The sequence below is a fragment of the Perognathus longimembris genome, chromosome 3 (assembly GCF_023159225.1).
Source record: "Perognathus longimembris pacificus isolate PPM17 chromosome 3, ASM2315922v1, whole genome shotgun sequence".
NCBI classification, from domain to species: domain Eukaryota; kingdom Metazoa; phylum Chordata; class Mammalia; order Rodentia; family Heteromyidae; genus Perognathus; species Perognathus longimembris.
In genome coordinates this window covers 95,245,394-95,257,736 of record NC_063163.1, presented here as the reverse complement: position 1 = coordinate 95,257,736, position 12,343 = coordinate 95,245,394, and the positions used below count along the sequence as shown (strand labels likewise).

The window sequence follows — 12,343 nt, the reverse complement described above, 5'->3', positions numbered from 1 at the left end:
GTTCTGTTCCAGCAGGGCCTGGCCTACTTGGTTTGCTGGTCACAGGCCAGGTCCTGCATATGAGGTCCCACACAGCATGAGTCATTTCCTTGTGGCATTAGCTGTCACCTACCAGCACTTGGCTTCCAGCTCATCATGTGCAGACTAGGCTGTTTCCACCGTCCTGCCCTCTTCTCTCCCACTGCTCTTGGCTCTGTTCACTGAGCTCTGAGGCCTGAGCCTTACTCTACCCTGGGCCACAGTGTAAAAAGAATTGGGGCCAGGTTCTCTGCAGACTCAGTAGTGCCATATGCACATATCCAATGTGTACTTGTTGGCTGAGGGCAGGTTGAGGATGCCAGTGCTTGGCCTTTAGGTGGGTGGTAGTCAGCTGGGCCCATGGGATTGCTGTTTATAGAGCTGAGGGGCCCCCTGCCCTCTGGGCTTAGCTTGATCCAACACCATGGTCTAGCCCAAGCCAATGTCTTCAGGCATCAAGTGTGTGTGTGGGGGGGGGGTTTTCACAGGTTGTGCCCTATGGATACCTGGGAGCTTGTGCTCAGGGGGCTTTGGTCTCACCTGGCTGCTTTGAGCCCTGTGTGTGCTGTGTGCTCCAGTCTTCCTGCATTGGTTCTCACCCCTTCCCTGAGCCCTGATGTTCCCTGGAAGCTAATCTGGGGCCAGATACCTGCTATCTGTCTACAGCCTCTACTAACACCCACAGTGAGTTCCTGTGGTCTTTTAGGGTAGGGGCTTTTGCCTCTTAGGGAAGGTTGAACTTGAACTCAATGGAACCCATCAGAAGTGGAAAGCAGAGAAGAGGGTTATCCCAAGTGCTGATTACTTACCTCAAGCCCATGTGAGGAATGTGGTTTGAAGAGGTTTAGTAATAGGAAAAATGAGAATGGTGCAGCACCATTACCAAGGGCTGTTCCCTGGGGCTTGCAGACCCACAGGGTGAGGAGGGGTGCCCATAGGGAATGGTGGGGGGTGAGGCTGTAGCAGCCAAAGGACACCAGTCTCAAGCCCCCTGGGTTAGGGGAGGCCCTTGAGCAAGGGGCTGTGTGGGCTGCTATACTGCATGCTGAGGGAGAGGCGTGGAACTGCCTGGCAATGGAGGCCTCTGGAGAGAGAGGGCAAGTCCGAGGCAGGCAAATGAGAGCCTAGTGAGTAGACCATGATAAAGGTCCTCTCCTTGCCATAGAGGCCTCACCATGAATCTGCCTATGCCTGAGCACTGGTCCCTGGACCCCTACACTGGAGACACTCCGCGCTGGCTGAGTCCTAGAGAAAAAGACTCCTCACTGGGCACTCTGGATGCTTGTATACACTTTGTGGTTTATTTGGTGGTCAGTAGGTAACGTCTTTGCTACTAAGTGGAAGAAAGCTAATAGAACGTAATCAAAATAGTGGTTTAATTGACAGATTTTACTTGTTCCTTGCACCTGTGCCTTCTTCAGCTCCTACCTGCCTACTTAGTTTTTATGTGAGTGCCATGTGCACCATGCCCCCCCACCTCCCCTCCCCTGGGGCCCTGTCCACCACTAGGTGCTTGCCTTCCCCACCTCAGCTCCGGGGATGTGATGGTCTTTAGCTCTGGAGGTCTCGGCCAGCCTTTCCTCCATTCTGTCCTCATTCTCAGGTGCCACCAGCAGCCGGTGCTGGGTTTTGGCCCCCAGTTTGTGATCAGGCCGGTGTTCGGGTCTTGAGCCTGGCCGGGTATCCAACTTGCATTCAGCCCGGTACTTGCCCTCTCCCTCCCTCTTGAAGGAGGCAGAAGACATGGCTTTGGGTTTGGGGGGCTGCAGCCAGCAGTGGCTGAGGATCTCATCGATGTGCAGCCGCCGGTTCACATCGGGCTGCAGGATGCGGTAGATGAGGTCCTTGCACTCGCCCGTCAGGTTCTTTGAGCGGGGGAAGTCCACACGGTGCTCCTTCTGAATGCGCAGCATCTTTTTGATGTCAGAATCATCGTAGGGCATGGAGCCACAGACCATGATGTACAGGATCACGCCAAGGCTCCAGATGTCATACACCTTGGGCTGGTAGGGGATACCCTGCAGCACCTCGGGGGCTGCATATGCTGCTGAGCCACAGAAGGTCTTGCTGAGGACAATGCGCCCACTCCCATCCCGCAGACAGCGCTTGGAGAAGCCAAAGTCAGACAGCTTGATGTTGAAGTCTTTGTCGAGCAGAAGGTTCTCACACTTGAGGTCTCGGTGGACGACATCCAGGTCATGGCAGTACTTGACAGCAGAGGACAACTGGCGGAACATCTTGCGAGCCACATCCTCATGCAGGGCTCCTCTGCACTTGATGAACTCAAGCAGGTCACCCTGGACGCCCAGCTCCATGACGATGTAGATGCGCCCATCAGAAGTCTCGAAGATCTCATAAGTCTTGATGATGGAGCGGTGGTTGACAGTTGCTAGGATGTCCATCTCCCGAGGAAGGAATCTTTCTACGAAGTCAGTGGGTGTTTTCTTGCGGTCGATGATCTTAACTGCTACGTTGAACTTAAGGCGCTCAGAGTAGGCGGATTTGACTTTTGCGTAGGAGCCTTTGCCTAGATTGATTCCCACGATGTAACCCTTCTTCCTTAGGACCGCGGCATCGTCCATGGTGCCAAGAGCGGCCGGTGCCGCTGCCTTCTACATTTCTTCCCCACACGGGCCGGCAGGCATTGTCTTCATTTCCCCTGTGGGGAGGCGTCTGGCTGGGGCTGGGCTTGGACTTGGAGGGGTGGAACGCTCAGCATTGTCGCCAGGTGACTTCAGCAAATGAAGTCATAAAGCCAGGCTGCCTGGAGTGGGGACTGGGCTGGGGGGAATGAGGCCTCTAGAACCCTAGAAGCCAGGCTGCCCTGGAAGGAGCACCCCCCCTCCCCTCCCACTGGAATGAAGCTGGCACCCAGGCCTGTGGTAACCCTCTCTGCTCCTCTTTCTTGCTGTGGCTTCCCCAATACCAGTTAGGTCCAAGGGGAGGTGGCCCAGGTCCAGCCAGAGTCCCAGCTCCATTCCCATTTCCCTCTCCAAGCTCTGGGAACTGACTCTGCATTGGTCCTCTTCTCACTAGGACCAGTTTCCTGCAGCTGCTTCAGGGGTATGGAGAAAACCCCTTGTAGAGTTAGTTTGTATCCTTGGAATCAATGGTGCTTGATGCGGTCCAACCAGGCTAGGGGTGGTTCCAAGCCTGTTAAGGACACATCTCTAGATTTGGGATGAGGAGCCAGCAGCTCTTTGGACTAGTGTCCTGGGCAAGGTAAATTGGTGGTGGGGGCAGGCAATGAATGAATGCCAAGGGATGTGCAGAGGCCCCATCTGGGTGGCCCAGGGTCCAAGCAGGCAGGTCCATGTCCTGAGGGAGGCCCAGGCACAGAGAATGGATTGGGGAAGTGCTTGCATAGTACATGACAGGAGGGAAGAGAAGAATGTTGTCTTTTTTTTTTCTCTCTTAAGTAATGGGCTACTATTGCACAACCCAAGTCCTATTTTAAGGTGGTCAGTGTCAAAACGCGAACATAATTGGCTTTGGGGTGGGTCTGGAAGCCAGTACTGGGACCAGGTCTGAAGAATCTGGACTTCTGTGGGTCAGAGGGAACCAGGCAAAAACCAGTCTGGATCTGGTCAGTGGTGGGGAATGGAGGGGCTGAGTGTTGACAGCACTCATAAGCATTGCACGTGAACAAACTTTGAGTGGTGCGGGGCATCCATGTAATCCCAGCACTTTGGATGTGCGCAGTGCACAGGGGTTACTCTCAAGACGCCCTTTTGTACTCCATGCATGTATATTGGCTTTGGAAAATAGCATTATGTGTGCCTTGATGGCCACTTATCCATCACAGGCATCCTGTGTCTGTGGAGAGCTGTCAGGACAGGTGAGCCAGTGGTGCTGTGTTCTGAGGGCAAGTCAGGAAGACAGTTTCTATGAGGTGATTGGTGAAGGGGAGAAGGGGTGGTAGAGTTCAATAAGAAGGGGATGTAGGGGGCTGGGGATATAGCCTAGTGGCAAGAGTGCCTGCCTCGGATACACGAGGCCCTAGGTTCGATTCCCCAGCACCACATATACAGAAAACGGCCAGAAGCGGCGCTGTGGCTCAAGTGGCAGAGTGCTAGCCTTGAGCGGGAAGAAGCCAGGGACAGTGCTCAGGCCCTGAGTCCAAGGCCCAGGACTGGCCAAAAAAAAAAAAAAGAAGGGGATGTAGGAGCCCAGGTGCAGATCATGAGCGCTTTAACAGGTGGACGCAGTAGGCAATGCTGTGTCCTCATCCAAAGCTTACACTTGGTGAGCAATGCTCTAGACACTGCTCATCCCCAGGCCCTTCAGCACCAACTGTGTGCTCAACACCTGGAGCATGTAAGGCACACCCTGTATGCTGCCAGACTGAGAGAGAATGGATAGGATGGGCTGGTGCCCCCGTGGTGACAACTTGCCAGCAGCACGTCCCTCTGGCTCCATGGCATTTGTGGTTAGTAGCTTAGCTTGATGCATTCCTTTCTCCTGGGCATTTACTCCTTTGTGTTCTAGAAGGGACTGGCTGTTAAGAGCCTCAGTCCAGGTTCTTGATACGTCTCCCCCACATTCTAGGCACTCTGAGTGCTCTGTCTGGGGCATCCCTCCTCTTATGGATACAGTTCCCTCAAATCCTGCTTTTGCCCAGGACAGTGTGTTTGGTCTCTGGTTCTCAAGGGATATGCCAGAGGGTCAGGTTGGCACAAGCAGAACTGCTAAGGACATGGCATGGGTAGCTTCATGTATGAAGCCCTGGGGTACCTGATGAGTTCCAGGGAGAGGGTTAGATCAGACTGAAGACCTCCAGGGTGACTCCAGTGTTGGGAGGCCTGTGGGCCAGAAGCCTGCCTGCTGAACTCCACTGCCCTCCAAGCTTGGCTTTCCTACTGACGCATCCATCCACAAGCATTTGAGGATCTTGTTTTAGGTGCGGAAGGACACTGATAAGCTAGAAACAGCCATTCCTGGAGCCCAGAGGCCAGGGAAACAGCAACACACCAGCCAGTGTTGAGTGCAAGATGGTAGCTGTGCCATGGTACAGAGGGTCATGGGAGTGGTGAAGACACAACCTGGGATTGAGCTTCAGGAGGCTTGGGGGTGGCTGAAGTCCGAGGAAGCAGCCAATTGGAGGATGAGGATGGATAATGCTTGTAATGGTGTGTGGGTCACCTTGTGGAGGGGATATGAACAGATCATGGGGCTATAGTTTTAAGGTTTTGGTCCTAAAGCCTCTGAGGGCCCCTAAAGTGATGAAGCCAGGGCTAAGCAACCCACAGTTGTCCTGCAAAATGACATCTGTGGAGGCATAGGCTTCAGTCAGCTGACCTGTTGCTCCAGTGCTGTGCGCTCCTTCACGTCACCTGTAGAGCACATGGAGGGGGTGTAGGTGCTCCTTTTGTTGGGATCCTGTTCCACTATGAGTACAGGGCTCTTCCAGGGTTCCTCAGGGCCTGTTCTGCACCTGGATCCTGGGCAGTCAGGCCTGCCAGATAGAATTCACAAGAGCAGGCTGTGGAGCACTGGTAGCCACCTTCAAAGGACACCATGGAGGCCATGGCCCCTGTTCTGTTTTGTTTTTATTTGTGTTTAGTGGGTTGTAGGACTTGAACTCAGGGCCTGGGAGCTGTCCCTGAGCTTTTTCTGCTCTAGGCTAGCACTCTACCACTTTGACCCACAGCACCACTTCCAGTTTTCTGGTGGTTAACCAGAGATAAGAATCTCATGGACTTTCCTGCCCAGGCTGGCTTTGAACCATGATCCTCAGATCTCAACCTCCTGAGTGGCTAGAATTACAGGCATGAGCTACTGGCGGCAAGCTTCTTTTAATTTTTTTTTAATGTGTGTTAACACCCCCCCCCCCCGGTCCCCATGAGGTTGTGAAGAAAAATGGGCCTCCATATCAAGGTGAGGACCACCTTGCAACATGGTACAGGCAGGGGTAGTGGCACATGGCAGCCAGTGGTGCCAGTGTAGGTCAGACACCCATGGTGGCTTTGTACTGAGCACAGACCCAGGGCCACTTTGTGAAGATGCCTGTCATACTTGCTTCCTAACTCTGACAAGGATGTCACCCCAGGGGACCAGCTGGGATTTGGGGGTGGGGGAGGGACCAAAGTCACATGAGACTGTGGGATGTGCTGTTCAAACCAGTGGGGCCCCTCATGAATCCTGGGCAGGCAACTCAGCATTGTTGAGAACTGAGTGTTGGCTTGATGTGGTGGAACATCCTATGGCAGATAGCAAACAAACCCAGTCACCTCTCAGGTCAGGGAGCTCAGAGGGAGTGCATGGCTAGACCACATGTTCTCTATAGTCTTCCCCAACCCCTGCTGTCAGGCTGGCTTATGTGGATGGATGTACTAGTGTGATGACTATATATCTGCCTGGCCCCTCATCCCCAAATTCAGACAGCTCTAGTTCTTCCAGGCCTGCTACATCTGCAAGCAGCCACCTCCTTCCCCTCTTCCTTTTTGTGCCAATCCTGGGCTTGAACTTAGGGCCTGGGACCTGTCTCTTAGCTTTTTTGCTCAAAGCTGGCATCTATCACTTGAGCCACAACTCCACTTCCAGCTTTGTGATGGTTAATTCAGAGTCTTACAAACTCCTGCCTGGGCTGGTTTCAAACCAGTATCCTCTGATTGCAGCCTCATGAGTAGCTAGGATTACAGGCAGGAGCCACTGGTGCCTGCCCACACCACCCTTTTTGGTCTGTCCTCTCCTTCCCTCCCCCCACATCCTTCTCAGTGAGGTTCTACCCTGCTTTCTGCCTCTCCAGCTTCTGACTGGTGCAACTGCCTCAGCCTGAGGCCAGCATCGGAGTTGGGTGCACTAGGATGTATTTTCCTACAAGTGAGGATTTGAGTGGCAAGCTAGGTGGAGCCCAAGATTATAGTTAGATGGGGAAAGACATTCATTCACCTTAGGGTCTGCACTAATATAGTGATTTATTGCTGCTTTAGCCATGTGAGTTACAAGTTCAAAGGGAGAGAGAAAAACACGAAAAAAATAGCGGCTCATCCGGGACTGTCCACCTTCTTTGGGTTGTCCCTTGACTTCTTCCTGGCTCAGGCTTCAAGCCAGGAGTCCTGCCTCGTTCCCTGCTGGCCCCCTGGGCCCACAGAACCTCGCTAAGTCTCTGGAGGTTGTTGGGGCGGGACTTCCTCTTTCTCCCTGGGCAGCTGCTCACTGCTTAAGCCCAGGGGCTCTGACTGCTTGGCCACGTGTGCTGCATCTTCCTCGGGTTTTGTCTCAGGCCGGGCCTCTTCCCGAGGTTCCACCTTGGTGGCGGATTTCTTCTCAGAGCCAGGTTCAGGGGTCCATGAAGGTTCAGTGCCCCGGGAACTCTCCCCCTCCTTGTTGATGGCCGCAGAGGATGACAAACCTCGTGCCTTAGGCTGCACCCAGCAGTGACTGAGGATCTCATCGATGTGCAGTCGCCGGTTGACATCTGGCTGTAGCATGCGGTAGATGAGGTCTTTGCACTCTCCTGTCAGGTGCTTGGAGCGTGGGAAGTTGACACGGTGCTCCTTCTGGATGCGTAGCATTTTCTTGATGTTGGAGTCATCGTAGGGCATGGAGCCACAGACCATGATGTACAGGATCACGCCAAGGCTCCAGATGTCGTACACCTTGGGCTGGTAGGGGATACCTTGCAGTACCTCAGGGGCTGCATATGCTGCTGAGCCACAGAAGGTCTTGCTTAATGTTAGGCGGCCACTGTCGTCCCGCAGGCAGCGCTTGGAGAAGCCAAAGTCAGAGAGTTTGATATTGAAGTCTTTGTCGAGCAGAAGGTTCTCACACTTGAGGTCTCGGTGGACGACGTCCAGATCATGACAGTACTTGATGGCTGAGGAGAGCTGGTGGAATTTCTTGCGAGCATCATCCTCTTGCAGGGCTCCCCGGGTTTTGATGAATTCGAGGAGGTCACCCTGGACCCCGAGCTCCATGACGATGTAGACCTTCCCATCTGATGTCTCAAAGATCTCGTAGGTCTTGACAATGGAGCGGTGGTTTAGCATGGCCAGAATCTCAATTTCCCGGGGAAGAAATTTCTCCAGGAAGTCCGTGGGGGCTTTCTTGCGGTCGATGATCTTGACCGCCACGTTGAACTTCAGGCGCTCAGAGTAAGCGGATTTGACTTTTGCGTATGAGCCCTCTCCCAAATTTATCCCCATGATGTAGCCACGTCGCTTCAGGACGGCAGCGTCATCCATGGTGCCGGGAGCGCCCGGTGCCTCTGAGGCTGCCCTCTACATCCCTGCCAGACATGGGCCAGCAGAGTCCTCATTTACACTGTGGACAAAGAGTCCTTTGGGCTGGCCGGGCCTGATGGCCCTGCCTCTTAAGACTCCAAGACTCTAGGATAGAACATTCAGCACTGTCTCCCAGGTGACTTCAGTGGGTGAAGTCACAAAGGAAGAGTAGCCTGGGGGAATGATGCTCTGGCCTGAGCAACTAGGACTTAGAATCTTGGAAGATCTGACATTGGGTTGGAGTGGACTAAAGATCCAGAGTGGCTTAGTGCTTGCCTTGCTTGACCTGAGGTATAAGGGGGATGTAGGTGACATGAAATTTTGCCAATGTTCCTGAGCCATGAAGCCAGGACTGCTTATGGAGTAGTTGCTAATGACTGCAATCTAGATCAATCCAGGGAATCTAGGCTCTGGGGTCCTATCAGGGTTCCAACAGGAAACAGAAGACAATACTCAAAAGTGAGAGCAGAATGTAAGGAAGAAGGAGTAGAGAGAGTATGGAGCAGGGTACTTGAGAGAGGCAGTGGCCTTTGGTGGGAGGGAAAGAGCCAGCTGCCATCACCCTATGGGACAGTGACAAGGTAGTCCTTGATTTCTTTTCCCTTTCTGCTCTTGACTCTGTCTATATAGGCAGCACATAGCAGGGTTGAGAAGGATAAAGGTGAAGCAGGAGGCACAGAAACACCCTGTCCCGTGGTTGCTGCAGCTTGGGAAACCATGACTCTGCCCTGTTATGTGGTTTGGCTGGATTTGTCACCTCCCTATGCTTTTTTTTTCCTCACCAGAACCTTTGCTGGCCTGCTTCTTACTGTGGCTCTACAGGGAGATGACTGGCAGGAATTCTGCTCTTGGCTGTGAGTCAGGGATAGGGACCTACCCAGCGCATGTCCCTGGCTAGGCTACCAGGGAAGATTTAGGACTGGAACACTGCGGGGAAGGGTCAAAGGTTGAACCTGGATCCTGAGCTGGGCACTGACAGATGCCCCTGATAATGCTCCAAAAAAGATGCAAGCCTCAATGGCAGCACTGGAAAAAACAATGGTTTCTGCTGCCTGGGGTGCCCCTCTGTTGTGACAGGACCATTGTTTCGCTCCTGTCCTGAGTCAAATGCTGGGAGCATAGGAGCTCTTAAAGTTCTGGACTAACGTTGGAATTGACCTTGGCCTTGTCTACTTATGGTGAGCATGTGTCCGTCCCTCATTCACATGATCCCAAGTGTCACACGTTGGAATCCTGGGAGCTTCAGGAGGATAGGCAGGAGTGAGTCAAGAGATGGAGGTGAGTCAGACTGGGCTGTGTCCCCAGCAGCTTTGGCCTTCTTTCCCCTTTTTCTTTACTTTTTATCTTTACCTTCTCTAGCCTGGACCACCCACTGCAAGGCCCATGTGCATGGCTGGTGGTCTTTCTCCTGGACAGTTTGTTTCTCCTACTTGCTGAGGATTTGCCACCTGCCCTCTCTCCTCCCGTTTCACCACAACAGCCTGAAAGTCAGCACTTGGAGCTCTGTTCTCAGTGAATGTAGCCCCATTTCTACCCAGGATGTCCTTCATGTGTGTAGGTAAGTCCTTCCTTCACAGAAGGCCAGCTTTGCTTCTGTCTCAAGGATCTGGGCTTCCCTGGGATCTCTCTGAGTGATTATGTCCCTTTAGCCATTTTGACACGTTTTCCATTTTCTGTGCAGGTGAAGCCACATCTACCCCTTGCCCTGGGGACTTCCGCCCTCCCATTTTCTTCCTCCTCCGTAGCAATTCGTCCTCAGTGAAAAAACCGGCTTAGGATGCACTTTGGGGGTACTGGATGGGACCTGGGCCCGCAGGTGTGAAGTCCCTTCGCATTTCCAGGTGCTGCTCGGCCACTTCGGTTTCTCACTACCGGGAGGCCCCACTCTGCCCGCTCTGTGGCCCCACTTGGCCCCGCCCCCAGGCTGCGGCCCTTCCGGTGAAGGCCGTCTGCCCCCACCTCTGCCCCCGCCCCGCCTAGTACCGTGGGACCCAATGCCTTAGCCTAAGCTCCGCCCCTCAGCCCCACCTCTCGTATTAGCCAATGGTACGCTTCATTGCTAATAGTCCCGCCTTCCCCTCTGGGTCCGCCCCTTAGTCTCCGCCCTCTGCTGTCCCGCCCTTAGGCCTCGCCTCTCCTGGGTCCTGCTATTCGGGCCCCGCCTCCCTGCCCGGTGCTCATTGGCTGCGCTGGCGTCGCGGGAAGGAGGCGGGGCGGCGCGGGCCCGAACAGGACGGCCGCCATCTTGCGTGGAGTCCGAATAGGAGCTCGAGGCGTCGGGCCTAGAGTGCACGCAAGTCCGCGGCCCTACCTTGCTGTGACTCGGTGTCGCCGCGGTTCTTCTGGCTCCTTCGCCCGCCATCTCTCCGTGTCAGGCCCAGGCCCGGCTCCTAAGCCCTCAGCCCGGCCCGGTCCGGCCTCCCCGCGGGGTTACGCGGCCGCCTCGGGGACGATGAACGGAGGATAAATGGTGCCCAAGGCAGACAGCGGTGCCTTCCTGCTGCTCTTCTTGCTCGTGCTCACCGTCACCGAGCCGCTGCGGCCAGGTGCGCGGCGCGGTGGGGGAGGTGGGGCGGCCGGGGGCGCGGCCGGGGGCGGGGCAGGACGGGCGGCCGGGGGTGGGACCCTGAGTCGGGGCCGGGGTCGCCCCGGACCTCTTTTCCACCTGCCCACACATCTAGCAGGCTCTGCGTCCAGCTGGGGATGGGGTCAGCCAGGTTTGATTTGCTGCTGGCCACCAAGCGCGAGGGGCTGTACCTGGGTTCGGAGCCCCTCGCACGCCGTGCCTCTCTGCCGTCGAGGATGTTGCTTCTGGACCCACGTCCACGGGGCACTGACTGCTCTGGGAGCCACAGGCCACTTGCTGCGTCTGTGGTTTACCTTTCTGCCGGCCGGGCCTGGGGGTTGAGTGGAGGGCTTGGGTACCGTGAGCATCTCTCAGAGGCACCTGGTTTCTCAGGCCCAATTATGGCCTCGTGCCATCCTTTCAGTCCTGGACAGCAGTGGCTGGGTGGCATGTTGTCACCAGTAAGGCGCTGCACCAGAGAAATCCTCACATCACAGAACCTGGCCCAAAGGAGGTACTAGGAGTCCTCCAAGCATCGTGTGCTGAGGGTCTCAACGTTTCTGAGAGTGCCAGGCACTTGTAGTGGTTCCTCTGTGTGAAGTGATTAAATGCTTTTGGAACTCCCCCTTGAAAGTTATTGTGTGTATGTCGCTGGTGGGGAAGCTGAGGGCTTGTTTCTACCTATTTTGGATGCCCCTTAACTGAGCCAACAAAACTAACCATCCCAAAGACTGATCTTCATGTATAGGAGGAAGACACAGGGCCATGAGCACTGTATTTTTAGGGGCTGGTAAAAATGTTTTATAATTGGCAGAAAAAAATTAGGAGAAAGAAAACGTGTTAATACAGTTATCTCTGTGCCATTTCACTGGACAGTACAGTTCTTACTATTTTTTCTTTTTTTTTGGCCAGTCCTGGGGCTTGGACTCAGGGCCTGAGCACTGTCCCTGGCTTCTTTTTGCTCAAGGCTAGCACTCTACCACTTGAGCCACAGCATCACTTCTAGCCTTTTCTATATATGTGGTGCTGAGGAATTGAACCTAGGGCTTCCTGTATACGAGGCAAGGACTCTTTGCCACTAGGCCATATTCCCAGCCTCAATTCTTACTATTTTTTAATGGAGGAAGGTTCTTGTGAAGGTAGAAGCCACGGTCATCTTTTGTGAGTGACACTAGGCTGGGTGTGGGAGCACAGGTGTACACTCCTGTTGTGTCCTGGTGAGCACACCTAAATTGCACCTTTTACCTCTGTGCCTTTGTCATCTGCATGGAATCTCTGCCTCTTCCCCATTGTGCCTACCTGGTGGCCAGAGCCCTAGGCTCATGCTCAACCTGGACAGACTCACCTGGGCTCCCTGAATACAGCGGGGTGCTCACTTCAGCTGAATTGTCTCTGCCTAGTAAGTGACTGAGATTGTGAAATGGCTTTGGTAGGAAGCCAGGAAAAGAATGTGGATAGGGATGCCATATAGACTTTCTAGAGATAGAGCAAATGGGTTTGAGGGTTCTAGTGGTTGGATTCTTTGTAAACATAT

General features: G+C 54.2%; 3 protein-coding genes across 5 annotated transcripts in view; 1 reads left to right on the top strand and 2 right to left on the bottom strand.

Moving 5' to 3' along the window:
- Window positions 1–763: 763 nt before the first annotated feature.
- Window positions 764–2,926, bottom strand: Tssk2 (testis specific serine kinase 2). Its single transcript, XM_048340941.1, has one exon. The coding sequence runs from the start codon at window positions 2,598–2,600 to the stop codon at window positions 1,524–1,526; it is 1,077 nt and encodes a 358-aa protein (XP_048196898.1). The 5' UTR covers window positions 2,601–2,926; the 3' UTR covers window positions 764–1,523.
- Window positions 2,927–6,910: 3,984 nt separating this feature from the next.
- Tssk1b (testis specific serine kinase 1B) lies at window positions 6,911–8,968 on the bottom strand. Its single transcript, XM_048343448.1, has one exon. The coding sequence runs from the start codon at window positions 8,202–8,204 to the stop codon at window positions 7,119–7,121; it is 1,086 nt and encodes a 361-aa protein (XP_048199405.1). The 5' UTR covers window positions 8,205–8,968; the 3' UTR covers window positions 6,911–7,118.
- A 1,478-nt stretch (window positions 8,969–10,446) lies between these two features.
- The window catches only part of Dgcr2 (DiGeorge syndrome critical region gene 2), a 70,915-nt gene continuing 69,018 nt past the window's right edge, over window positions 10,447–12,343 (top strand). For 2 of the 3 annotated variants that reach the window (XM_048343445.1, XM_048343447.1), the window contains exon 1: window positions 10,447–10,789. In XM_048343445.1, the coding sequence (XP_048199402.1) occupies window positions 10,711–10,789 (79 nt within the window). In that variant the 5' untranslated portion in view covers window positions 10,447–10,710. The remainder of the gene's footprint in view (window positions 10,790–12,343) is intronic. The other variant, XM_048343446.1, reaches the window with a different exon arrangement.

What these genes read in the sequence shown, in the direction of transcription:
- Tssk2 (XM_048340941.1), bottom strand. Translation starts at nt 2,600, where the DNA reads ATGGACGATGCCGCGGTCCTAAGGAAGAAGGGTTACATCGTGGGAATC.
- Tssk1b (XM_048343448.1), bottom strand. Translation starts at nt 8,204, where the DNA reads ATGGATGACGCTGCCGTCCTGAAGCGACGTGGCTACATCATGGGGATA.